At 47.4% G+C, this 13254-nt stretch overlaps 1 protein-coding gene across 1 annotated transcript in view; it reads left to right on the top strand.

Moving 5' to 3' along the window:
• LOC135533593 (cytosolic 5'-nucleotidase 1A-like) overlaps positions 1-11047 on the top strand; it is a gene marked incomplete at both ends in the record, with an annotated part of 51551 nt that extends 40504 nt beyond the window's left edge. Inside the window, 2 exons of the mRNA XM_064960882.1 lie at positions 1026-1193; positions 10918-11047. Coding sequence (XP_064816954.1) covers positions 1026-1193; positions 10918-11047 — 298 coding nt within the window. The remainder of the gene's footprint in view (positions 1-1025; positions 1194-10917) is intronic.
• Between the last annotated feature and the right edge of the window lie 2207 nt (positions 11048-13254).

Below are 13254 nucleotides of genomic sequence, written 5' to 3'. Positions count from 1 at the left end.
ATCTTGAACATGCATCAACTACTAATATATCTAACTCCTCCCAGAATACACTGATGTCCTTAACTGGGTTCATTTCACAGACCTGTGTTGTATGTGGTTAGTTCGATATCTTCACAGTCTAATCTATCCCCCTCTTTCTCTACCTCCCATTCTGTCAAAACTAATTTCTCTCTTTGTCTCCATTACCCAACCCTTCTCATCCTTTCTTCCTGTCCCATCTGCTTTCTCTCTTCATCATTCCATTACCCAACCCTTCTTCCTGTCCCATCTTCTTTCTCTCTTCATCATTCCATTACCCAACCCTTCTTCCTGTCCCATCTGCTTTCTCTCTTCATCATTCCATTACCCAACCCTTCTTCCTGTCCCATCTGCTTTCTCACTTCATCATTCCATTACCCAACCCTTCTCAACCCTTCTTCCTGTCCCATCTGCTTTCTCTCTTCATCATTCCATTACCCAACCCTTCTTCCTGTCCCATCTGCTTTCTCACTTCATCATTCCATTACCCAACCCTTCTCAACCCTTCTTCCTGTTCCATCTGCATTCTCTCTTCATCATTCCATTACCCAACCCTTCTTCCTGTCCCATCTGCTTTCTCACTTCATCATTCCATTACCCAACCCTTCTTCCTGTCCCATCTGCTTTCTCACTTCATCATTCCATTACCCAACCCTTCTCAACCCTTCTTCCTGTTCCATCTGCTTTCTCTCTTCATCATTCCATTACCCAACCCTTCTTCCTGTCCCATCTGCTTTCTCTCTTCATCATTCCATTACCCAACCCTTCTCAACCCTTCTTCCTGTTCCATCTGCTTTCTCTCTTCATCATTCCATTACCCAACCCTTCTTCCTGTCCCATCTGCTTTCTCACTTCATCATTCCATTACCCAACCCTTCTCAACCCTTCTTCCTTCCCATCTGCGTTCCCTATTCCTTTTCATCTCTACACATCCAATCTCTCTCTCATTCTCAACCCTTCACAACTATCTTTCTATCTTTCCATTCCCCCCTCTCGCGTCTCTGCAGCCCAAGCCTGAGAATGCCGTGACCATTGCGGTGTCATCCCGGGTCCTGTTCCGTACTGAGACGGAGCAGAAGGTGTATGAGCAGAAGGGGGTAGAGGAGTACCTAAGGTATCAGGTGGAGCACGAGAGCGAACCCTTCGCCCCAGGACCAGCCTTCTCCTTCGTCAAGGTTAGAGTCATACAAACACACTACCCTTCGCCCCTGGACCAGCCTTCTCCTTCATCAAGATTAGAGTCATACAAACACACTACCCTTCGCCCCTGGACCAGCCTTCTCCTTCATCAAGATTAGAGTCATACAAACACACTACCCTTCGCCCCTGGACCAGCCTTCTCCTTCATCAAGGTTAGAGTCATACAAACACACTACCCTTCTCCCCTGGACCAGCCTTCTCCTTCATCAAGGTTAGAGTCACACAAACACACTACCCTTCACCCCTGGACCAGCCTTCTCCTTTATCAAGGTTAGAGTCATACAAACACACTACCCTTCGCCCCTGGACCAGCCTTCTCCTTCATCAAGGTTAGAGTCATACAAACACACTACCCTTCGCCCCTGGACCATCCTTCTCCTTCATCAAGGTTAGAGTCATACAAACACACTACCCTTCGCCCCAGGACCAGCCTTCTCCTTCATCAAGGTTAGAGTCATACAAACACACTACCCTTCACACCGGGACCAGCCTTCTCCTTCATCAAGGTTAGAGTCATACAAACACACTACCCTTCACACCGGGACCAGCCTTCTCCTTCATCAAGGTTAGAGTCATACAAACACACTACCCTTCGCCCCTGGACCATCCTTCTCCTTCGTCAAGGTTAGAGTCATACAAACACACTACCCTTCGCCCCTGGACCAGCCTTCTCCTTCATCAAGGTTAGAGTCATACAAACACACTACCCTTCGCCCCTGGACCAGCCTTCTCCTTCATCAAGGTTAGAGTCATACAAACACACTACCCTTCGCCCCTGGACCAGCCTTCTCCTTCATCAAGGTTAGAGTCATACAAACACACTACCCTTCGCCCCTGGACCATCCTTCTCCTTCATCAAGGTTAGAGTCATACAAACACACTACCCTTCGCCCCTGGACCATCCTTCTCCTTCATCAAGGTTAGAGTCATACAAACACACTACCCTTCACCCCTGGACCAGCCTTCTCCTTCGTCAAGTTTAGAGTCATACAAACACACTACCCTTCACACCGGGACCAGCCTTCTCCTTCATCAAGGTTAGAGTCATACAAACACACTACCCTTCACACCGGGACCAGCCTTCTCCTTCATCAAGGTTAGAGTCATACAAACACACTACCCTTCACACCGGGACCAGCCTTCTCCTTCATCAAGGTTAGAGTCATACAAACACACTACCCTTCGCCCTGGACCATCCTTCTCCTTCGTCAAGGTTAGAGTCATACAAACACACTACCCTTCGCCCCTGGACCAGCCTTCTCCTTCATCAAGGTTAGAGTCATACAAACACACTACCCTTCGCCCCTGGACCAGCCTTCTCCTTCATCAAGGTTAGAGTCATACAAACACACTACCCTTCGCCCCTGGACCAGCCTTCTCCTTCATCAAGGTTAGAGTCATACAAACACACTACCCTTCGCCCCTGGACCATCCTTCTCCTTCATCAAGGTTAGAGTTATACAAACACACTACCCTTCGCCCCTGGACCAGCCTTCTCCTTCATCAAGGTTAGAGTCATACAAACACACTACCCTTCGCCCCTGGACCAGCCTTCTCCTTCATCAAGGTTAGAGTCATACAAACACACTACCCTTCACACCGGGACCATCCTTCTCCTTCATCAAGGTTAGAGTCATACAAACACACTACCCTTCACCCCTGGACCAGCCTTCTCCTTCATCAAGGTTAGAGTCATACAAACACACTACCCTTCGCCCCTGGACCAGCCTTCTCCTTCATCAAGGTTAGAGTCATACAAACACACTACCCTTCACCCCTGGACCAGCCTTCTCCTTCATCAAGGTTAGGGTCATACAAACACACTACCCTTCGCCCCTGGACCAGCCTTCTCCTTCATCAAAGTTATAGTCATACAAACACACTACCCTTCGCCCCTGGACCAGCCTTCTCCTTCATCAAGGTTAGAGTCATACAAACACACTACCCTTCACCCCTGGACCAGCCTTCTCCTTTATCAAGGTTAGGGTCATACAAACACACTACCCTTCGCCCCTGGACCAGCCTTCTCCTTCATCAAGGTTAGAGTCATACAAACACACTACCCTTCGCCCCTGGACCAGCCTTCTCCTTTATCAAGGTTAGAGTCATACAAACACACTACCCTTCGCCCCTGGACCAGCCTTCTCCTTCATCAAGGTTAGAGTCATACAAACACACTACCCTTCGCCCCTGGACCATCCTTCTCCTTCATCAAGGTTAGAGTCATACAAACACACTACCCTTCACCCCTGGACCAGCCTTCTCCTTCGTCAAGGTTAGAGTCATACAAACACACTACCCTTCGCCCCTGGACCAGCCTTCTCCTTCATCAAGGTTAGAGTCATACAAACACACTACCCTTCGCCCCTGGACCATCCTTCTCCTTCATCAAGTTTAGAGTCATACAAACACACTACCCTTCGCCCCTGGACCAGCCTTCTCCTTCATCAAGGTTAGAGTCATACAAACACACTACCCTTCGCCCCTGGACCAGCCTTCTCCTTCATCAAGGTCAGAGTTATACAAACACACTACCCTTCGCCCCTGGACCAGCCTTCTCCTTCATCAAGGTTAGAGTCATACAAACACACTACCCTTCGCCCCTGGACCAGCCTTCTCCTTCATCAAGGTTAGAGTCATACAAACACACTACCCTTCGCCCCTGGACCAGCCTTCTCCTTCATCAAGGTCAGAGTCATACAAACACACTACCCTTCACCCCTGGACCAGCCTTCTCCTTCATCAAGGTTAGGGTCATACAAACACACTGAGACGACACACACAAACACTTCCGTACCATATATGGACTCAATGATGAACAAGGAAACAGGATACATGTCGTGGGGGATTTCATGTTTCGTTATCAATCTGGGAAAGTACCTTATATTATAACCAAATCTAATATTAACACAGATTTTATGATGACATATAGAGTATATTATATAGACTATATTAAACAATTGACAATATAATATTCCTCACCAGAAATTAGGCCAATAGCACATTGATGTAAAGCAATATCTTTAGGGCCTGTACATGATCCCTATTAATCAGGCAGGGGTGCTATATTAGCCATAAGCATTGTCACCTGTCTGATGCAGCATGGTGGCCACATGGCTGAAGCATTATCACCTGTCTGATGCAGCATGGTGGCCACATGGCTGAAGCATGATCACCTGTAGCCTGATGGAGCATGGTGGCCACACATGGCTGAAGCATTATCACCTGTCTGATGCAGCATGGTGGCCACACATGGCTGAAGCATTATCACCTGTCTGATGCAGCATGGTGGCCACATGGCTGAAGCATTATCACCCCTCTGATGCAGCATGGTGGCCACATGGCTGAAGCATTATCACCTGTAGCCTGATGCAGCACGGTGGCCACATGGCTGAAGCATTATCACCTGTCTGATGCAACACGGTGGCCACATGGCTGAAGCATTATCACCTGTAGCCTGATGCAGCATGGTGGCCACATGGCTGAAGCATTATCACCTGTCTGATGCAGCATGGTGGCCACATGGCTGAAGCATTATCACCTGTCTGATGCAGCAAGGTGGCCACATGGCTCAAGCATTATCACCTGTCTGATGCAGCATGGTGGCCACATGGCTGAAGCATTATCACCTGTAGTCTCATGCAGCACGGTGGCCACATGGCTGAAGCATGATCACCTGTAGCCTGATGCAGCACGGTGGCCACATGGCTGAAGCATTATCACCTGTAGCCTGATGCAGCATGGTGGCCACATGACTGAAGCATGATCACCTGTAGCCTGATGCAGCATGGTGGCCACATGGCTGAAGCATTATCACCTGTAGCCTGATGCAGCATGGTGGCCACATGGCTGAAGCATTATCACCTGTCTGATGCAACACGGTGGCCACATGGCTGAAGCATTATCACCTGTAGCCTGATGCAGCATGGTGGCCACATGGCTGAAGCATGATCACCTGTAGCCTGATGCAGCACGGTGGCCACATGGCTGAAGCATGATCACCTGTAGCCTGATGCAGCACGGTGGCCACATGGCTGAAGCATGATCACCTGTAGCCTGATGCAGTACGGTGGCCACATGGCTGAAGCATGATCACCTGTAGCCTGATGCAGTACGGTGGCCACATGGCTGAAGCATGATCACCTGTAGCCTGATGCAGTACGGTGGCCACATGGCTGAAGCATGATCACCTGTAGCCTGATGCAGCACGGTGGCCACATGGCTGAAGCATTATCACCTGTAGCCTGATGCAGCATGGTGGCCACATGGCTGAAGCATGATCACCTGTAGCCTGATGCAGCACGGTGGCCACATGGCTGAAGCATGATCACCTGTAGCCTGATGCAGTACGGTGGCCACATGGCTGAAGCATGATCACCTGTAGCCTGATGCAGCATGGTGGCCACATGGCTGAAGAATGGAGTTTCCCTTAACCCGAGAAGGCAAATCGTGCTTTGTTGCAAGAAGGACTGGTGCATTTCGCAAAATAGATGGCATCTTGAGAGGGGAGGGGGGGGATTATGTGGCTATATTGAAGCAACATCTCAAGTCATCAGGCAGGAAGTTAAAGGTTGGTCGCAAATTGGTCTTCCAAATGGACAATGACCCCAAGCATACTTCCAAAGATGTGGCAAAATGGCTTAAGGACAACAAACTCCTTATTGGAGTGTCCATCACAAAGCTTTGACCTCAATCCTATTGAGCATTTGTGGGAAGAACTGAAAAAGCGTGTGCGAGCAAGGAGGCCTACAAGTCTGACTCAGATACACCAGCTCTGTCAGGAGGAATTGGCCAAAATTCACACATCTTATTGAGGTAAGCTTGTGGAAGGCTACCCGAAACGTTTGATTCAATTTAAACAATTGAAAGGCAATGTTGCCAAATACAACTTGAGTGTATGTAAACTTCTGACCCACTGGGAATGTGATGAAAGAAATAAAAACTGAAATCATTCCCTCTACTGTTATTCTGACATTTCACATTCTTAAAATAAATTGGTGTTCCTAACTGACCTAAGACATGGACATTTTACTAAGATTAAATGTCAGGAATTGTGAAAAACTGAGTTTAAATGTATTTGGCTAAGGTGTACGTAAAATTCTGAATTCAAATGTACGTGCCGATATTGAACTCTGAATTTTTAGGGTGCCTGACTCCCTTGAGACGGGTGTATGGCATAGCCTACTGAGACAGGTGTATGGCGTAGCCTACTGAGACGGGTCTATGGCATAGCCTACTGAGACAGGTGTATGGCATAGCCTACTGAGACAGGTGTATGGTGTAGCCTACTGAGACGGGTCTATGGCATAGCCTACTGAGACAGGTCAATGGCGTAGCCTACTGAGACAGGTGTATGGTGTAGCCTACTGAGACGGGTCTATGGCATAGCCTACTGAGACAGGTCAATGGCATAGCCTACTGAGACAGGTGTATGGCGTAGCCTACTGAGACAGGTCTATGGCATAGCCTACTGAGACAGGTGTATGGCATAGCCTACTGAGACAGGTCAATGGCATAGCCTACTGAGACAGGTCTATGGCATAGCCTACTGAGACAGGTCTATGGCATAGCCTACTGAGACAGGTCAATGGCGTAGCCTACTGAGACAGGTGTATGGCATAGCCTACTGAGACAGGTGTATGGCATAGCCTACTGAGACAGGTCAATGGCGTAGCCTACTGAGACAGGTCTATGGCGTAGCCTACTGAGACAGGTCAATGGCGTAGCCTACTGAGACAGGTGTATGGCATAGCCTACTGAGACAGGTGTATGGCATAGCCTACTGAGACAGGTGTATGGCGTAGCCTACTGAGACGGGTCAATGGCGTAGCCTACTGAGACTGGTGTATGGCGTAGCCTACTGAGACAGGTGTATGGCATAGCCTACTGAGACAGGTCAATGGCGTAGCCTACTGAGACAGGTCAATGGCGTAGCCTACTGAGACAGGTGTATGGCATAGCCTACTGAGACAGGTGTATGGCATAGCCTACTGAGACAGGTCAATGGCGTAGCCTACTGAGACAGGTCTATGGCGTAGCCTACTGAGACAGGTCAATGGCGTAGCCTACTGAGACAGGTCAATGGCGTAGCCTACTGAGACAGGTCTATGGCATAGCCTACTGAGACAGGTGTATGGCGTAGCCTACTGAGACGGGTCAATGGCGTAGCCTACTGAGACTGGTGTATGGCGTAGCCTACTGAGACAGGTGTATGGCATAGCCTACTGAGACAGGTCAATGGCGTAGCCTACTGAGACAGGTCTATGGCGTAGCCTACTGAGACAGGTCTATGGCGTAGCCTACTGAGACAGGTCTATGGCGTAGCCTACTGAGACAGGTCTATGGCGTAGCCTACTGAGACAGGTCTATGGCGTAGCCTACTGAGACAGGTCTGTGGCGTAGCCTACTGAGACAGGTCTGTGGCATAGCCTACTGAGACAGGTCTATGGCGTAGCCTACTGAGACAGGTCTATGGCGTAGCCTACTGAGACAGGTCTATGGCGTAGCCTACTGAGACAGGTCTATGGCGTAGCCTACTGAGACAGGTGTATGGCGTAGCCTACTGAGACAGGTCTATGGTGTAGTAGCCTACTGAGACAGGTCTATGGTGTAGCCTACTGAGACAGGTGTATGGTGTAGCCTACTGAGACAGGTCTATGGTGTAGCCTACTGAGACAGGTCTATGGCGTAGCCTACTGAGACAGGTCTATGGCGTAGCCTACTGAGACAGGTCTATGGCGTAGCCTACTGAGACAGGTCTATGGTGTAGCCTACTGAGACAGGTGTATGGCATAGCCTACTGAGACAGGTCTATGGCGTAGACCACTGAGACAGGTCTATGGCGTAGCCTACTGAGACAGGTCTATGGCGTAGCCTACTGAGACAGGTCTATGGCGTAGCCTACTGAGACAGGTCTATGGTGTAGCCTACTGAGACAGGTCTATGGCGTAGCCTACTGAGACGGGTCTATGGCGTAGCCTACTGAGACAGGTCTATGGTGTAGCCTACTGAGACAGGTCAATGGTGTAGCCTACTGAGACAGGTCTGTGGCGTAGCCTACTGAGACGGATCTATGGCGTAGCCTACTGAGACAGGTCTGTGGCGTAGCCTACTGAGACAGGTCTATGGCGTAGCCTACTGAGACAGGTGTATGGCATAGCCTACTGAGACAGGTCTATGGCGTAGCCTACTGAGACAGGTCTATGGTGTAGCCTACTGAGACAGGTCTATGGTGTAGCCTACTGAGACAGGTCTATGGCGTAGCCTACTGAGACAGGTCTATGATGTAGCCTACTGAGACGGGTCTATGGCGTAGCCTACTGAGACAGGTCTATGGTGTAGCCTACTGAGACAGGTCTATGGCGTAGCCTACTGAGACAGGTCTATGGTGTAGCCTACTGAGACGGGTCTATGGCGTAGCCTACTGAGACAGGTCTATGGTGTAGCCTACTGAGACGGGTCTATGGCGTAGCCTACTGAGACGGGTCTATGGTGTAGCCTACTGAGACAGGTCTATGGTGTAGCCTACTGAGACAGGTCTATGGCGTAGCCTACTGAGACAGGTCTATGGCATAGCCTACTGAGACAGGTCTATGGCGTAGCCTACTGAGACGGGTCTATGGCGTAGCCTACTGAGACAGGGCTCACTCGAAACGGAGAGGAAATGCTGGTTGATAACAAGTGTGAAGCATCAAACGTCGGGAAGATTGTGAAGGATGAAATGCAAATATATATATAATTTCTTTCTGTTTTGGAGTTTGAAAATTGGACCATATGAAGGCTTGATTAATTAGCCCGGTGAGCTCTGCGATTGTTGCCGGTGCCAGCTGGCAGCCCTGAATGTATTAGCCCTACATTATCATTCGCTAATGCAATCCCTGTATTGCACATCATGTGCCAAAGGAACACCTCCACCTGCTGGAGAAGACATATGTTGGGCCCAGTTATGCCTCTCGCTTCGCCTCATCCTCTCTGGCGTGACTCACACATTACAGTTAATTACCATAGCTCCCGCCTTGGGCCATTCAGTGTAATTTTCTAAAATGTCGGATCTCTATCTCTATGTTATCCTTCACCCAAGTTTAGTCAAAACCCGGGCCAATGCTGTCTGAGTTAAAGAATATGACTGTTAATGGACAGACAGGCGGACAGACGGACAGACGGACAGACAGAGATGATCCAACAAAGACAACAAAGATTCATGGATGCTTAACGTTTGACTATACACTGGAATTACAGAGATACTGAAATGCATAAACTCGGGTAGAGTACTGAGGTTGTAGATTACTGAGGTGGTAGAGCACTGAGGTGGTAGAGCACTGAGGTGGTAGAGCACTGAGGTGGTAGAGCACTGAGGTGGTAGAGCACTGAGGTGGTAGAGGACTGAGGTGGTAGAGGACTGAGGTTGTAGAGTACTGAGGTGGTAGAGCACTGAGGTGGTAGAGCACTGAGGTGGTAGAGCACTGAGGTGGTAGAGCACTGAGGTGGTAGAGCACTGAGGTGGTAGATTACTGGGGTGGTAGAGTACTGAGGACATACACTGATGCCATCTAGTGGCCAAAATCTAAATTGTACCTGGGCTGGAATAATACATTTTGGCCTTTTTCTTGCATTTCAAAGATGATGGTATGAAAAAATATAACTGTTATTTGTATTGTATTTTACCAGATCTATTGTGTTATAGTATCCTACAATCCTTTCACATTTCCATAAACCGCAAAGTGTTTCCCCTTAAACGGTAGCAAGATAATACATATCCTTGCTTCAGGTGCTGAGCTACAGGCAGTAAGATTTGGGTATGTCATTTTAGGCAAGATTTGGGGGAAAAAGGAGTGTATCCTTAAGAGGTAAGTACCATCATAAGTACCAGCAGGTAAGTACCATCAGGTAAGTACCATCAGATAAGTACCATCAGGTAAGTACCATCAGGTAAGTACCATCAGGTAAGTACCATCAGGGAAGTACCATCAGGTAAGTACCATCAGGTAAGTACCAGCAGGTAAGTACCATCAGGTAAGTACCATCAGGTAAGTACCATCAGGTAAGTACCATCAGGGAAGTACCATCAGGTAAGTACCATCAGATAAGTACCATCAGGTAAGTACCATCAGGGAAGTACCATCAGGGAAGTACCAGCAGGTAAGTACCATCAGGGAAGTACCATCACTGAAATAAAAATTCCAATCAATGTCGTCCTAAAAGAATATTAGAGGTGTAAGAGGTGAAGAAAAAAAAACTATTTCCCCAAAGACTTTGAGAGACATAAAAATGAATAGGAACTGTCGCAGTAACACACAGACACATCCCGTGACTTGTTGTGGCTTATTGACTCATATCACATGGGTAAAGCATGCATCCGTAACCATGGGTACAAAGTGGCTGATGTTACATTGATTTAGAAGGTTTTTTCTCCAGGGTCTGAACGAGATGGAACGCTTTCACTAGTGATCTGTATGCCGAATGCTATTACAAGTGTACTGATCACATTACCCATAATCCTTTGCTCTCCCCTGCTATCTCATCAGGCCTTGGAGACGTTGATATTGATTTGCATGCTATGACATGTACACTGATTGACTACATTGCCCATAATCCTGTGATCTCCTCTGCTCTTCCATCAGGTGTTGGAGGCAGTGAACGCTAACACATACGCTGACTACATTACCCATAATTCTGTTTTCTCGTCTGCTCCTCCGTCAGGCGTTGGAGGCAGTGAATGCCCGTCTGAGAGAACTGTACCCAGAGAGTGAAGAACTGTTTGACATCGTCCTGGTAACCTATAACCACGCCCATGTAGGAGTCAGACTCATCAATACCATCAACCATCACAGTGAGTCTTACACACACACACTTACCACACTCACACGGAGGCATATGCACGCATGTTAGGATGTGCTACCTGCACGAAACAGGCACAAGCACGCACTGTCCAACAGTTCATAGCGAAACTAGCGTACCCTCAAGAGAGCACGTGTGCTACCCCAGTCAATGTGTCACAGGTATCAGCGTCAGTTGACCTTGGTTCTCTCAGATCTGGGAAATATCAGCAGATGTAGGTTCTTGATTTGACCACCCGGTTGCTGCAGAATTTTTTTAAATGGCTTCTAAAATGTGTATTTTCCACTTTAAAATATAAGACTGGGTGTGCCCTAAAAACAAACTTTCATCAAACCGTACAAAAATATCCATTCATTATAATCCACACAATTATTCACATTTCCTGTTGCTGCAGGATTCTTTTCCTGCTGTGAGAAACAGGTCAAATTAAGACCCTACATCTGGGGCTTTCATTGTATGCTACGAATACTGCACTCCGCTATATACTTATTCTAGAAGCCTAGAATAGAAGGGTCCCGAAAGGGGTTATTCGGCTGTCCCCATGGGACAACGCTTTTCGATTCCAGGTAGAATCCTCTCGGGTTCCATGTAGAACCCTCTGGTTATAGATGGAAATGAAATGGGTTCTACCTGGAATCAAAAAAAGGTTATTCCAAGGGTTGTCCTGTGTGGCCAGCCAATGAACCCTTTTACATTTTAGTTGGAACTTTTGTAAGCACCGACTGGGGATCGACTTACCCTTCCAAAGTCTGACTGTTCACCATTCGGCGGAAATAGCTAAACTAACCTGACATCTATATACCACTTTCACGTAGAGCTTTCCAGATGCCATGAACCATAAGAGAATGGCTCTCTGTGTGTGAACGAATGCAAAACAGAAACCAAAGCTGTTTCCCAAATAATGGGTCAGATCCCAAGGGTCCCAACCAGTCTCTCTGGGTTCGCGGCTAAAGCAAAGCCTTGGTTGTGGCAAGACAAATGTATTCATGTATTTATTTATTTTTTATTGATGGGTCGCCAACATATTCAAAAGACAACCCGGGTCACAACAATGAAAACAAGTGAAGGGGGGAGTGGCTTCCTTCAGAGCTCCCAGATGCCTCCATGTCTTCTCATCTGATGTTAGATCTCTCCAGTGGTCCTCTGTGTGACATGAACCACACTCCCTGACCTCTGACATTTTCTCTAGAGAACACAATAAACAAACACGGACAAGATGGCCGCCCAGACGTCAAGGAGATTCGATTCTGTAATACAAACTGTTCTTTAGGGTCCATCCCAAATGAAACCCTTTACAGTGAACTACTTTGACCAGAGCTCACACCATATTACCTATCTATATCAGCTACAGGTTAGTCATTTAGCAGATACTCTTATCCAGAGTGACTTACAGGAGCAGTTAGAGCCTTGCTCAAGGGCACATTGACAGATTCTTCACCTAGTCGGCTCGGGGATTCAAACCAGAGACTTTTCGGGTTACTGGCCCAACGCTCCTAACCGCTAAGCTACCTACTGCCCAGAACCAAATGTAATGCACTATATAAGGAATATGGTGACGATCGGGATGAAGACCTTATTGTTGAAGTGAATTAGGAGATGTCTATGCCACAACCACAAGTGCGTAGGTTTAAAAAGAGGCAGAAGTGATAAGTAGTGTTGGATGCAACTCGCTTTATAGAAAGAAGATAGTTTTTTTTTTGACACTCATACAATATATACACTACCGTTCAAAAGTTTGGGGTCACTTACAAATGTCCTTGATTTTGAAAGAAAAGCTATTTTTTTTGTCTATTAAAATAACATCAAATTGATCAGAAATACAGTGTAGACATTGTTAATGTTGTAAATGACTATTGAAGCTGGAAACTGATTTTTAATGGAATATCTACATAGGCGTACAGAGGCCCATTATCAACAATCATCACTACTGTGTTCCAATGGCACGTTGTGTTAGATAATCCAAGTTTACCATTTTAAAAAGGCTAATTGATCATTAGAAATCCTTCTACTGCTGCGTCCCGAATGAAACCTTATTCAATCAAACGTATTTATGTAGCCCTTCGTACATCAGCTGATATCTCAAAGTGCTGTACAGAAACCCAGCCTAAAACCCCAAACAGCAAGCATAGCACACTGCCCACAAGCAGTGCACGGTATAGGGAATAGGTTGCCATTTGGGATCGACTGTGTATGAGCAGG

This window comes from Oncorhynchus masou, unplaced genomic scaffold, assembly GCF_036934945.1.
Source record: "Oncorhynchus masou masou isolate Uvic2021 unplaced genomic scaffold, UVic_Omas_1.1 unplaced_scaffold_2489, whole genome shotgun sequence".
Taxonomy (NCBI): domain Eukaryota; kingdom Metazoa; phylum Chordata; class Actinopteri; order Salmoniformes; family Salmonidae; genus Oncorhynchus; species Oncorhynchus masou.
Note: the sequence above shows the minus strand (reverse complement) of the source record. Positions and strands in the feature narration are given on the sequence as shown.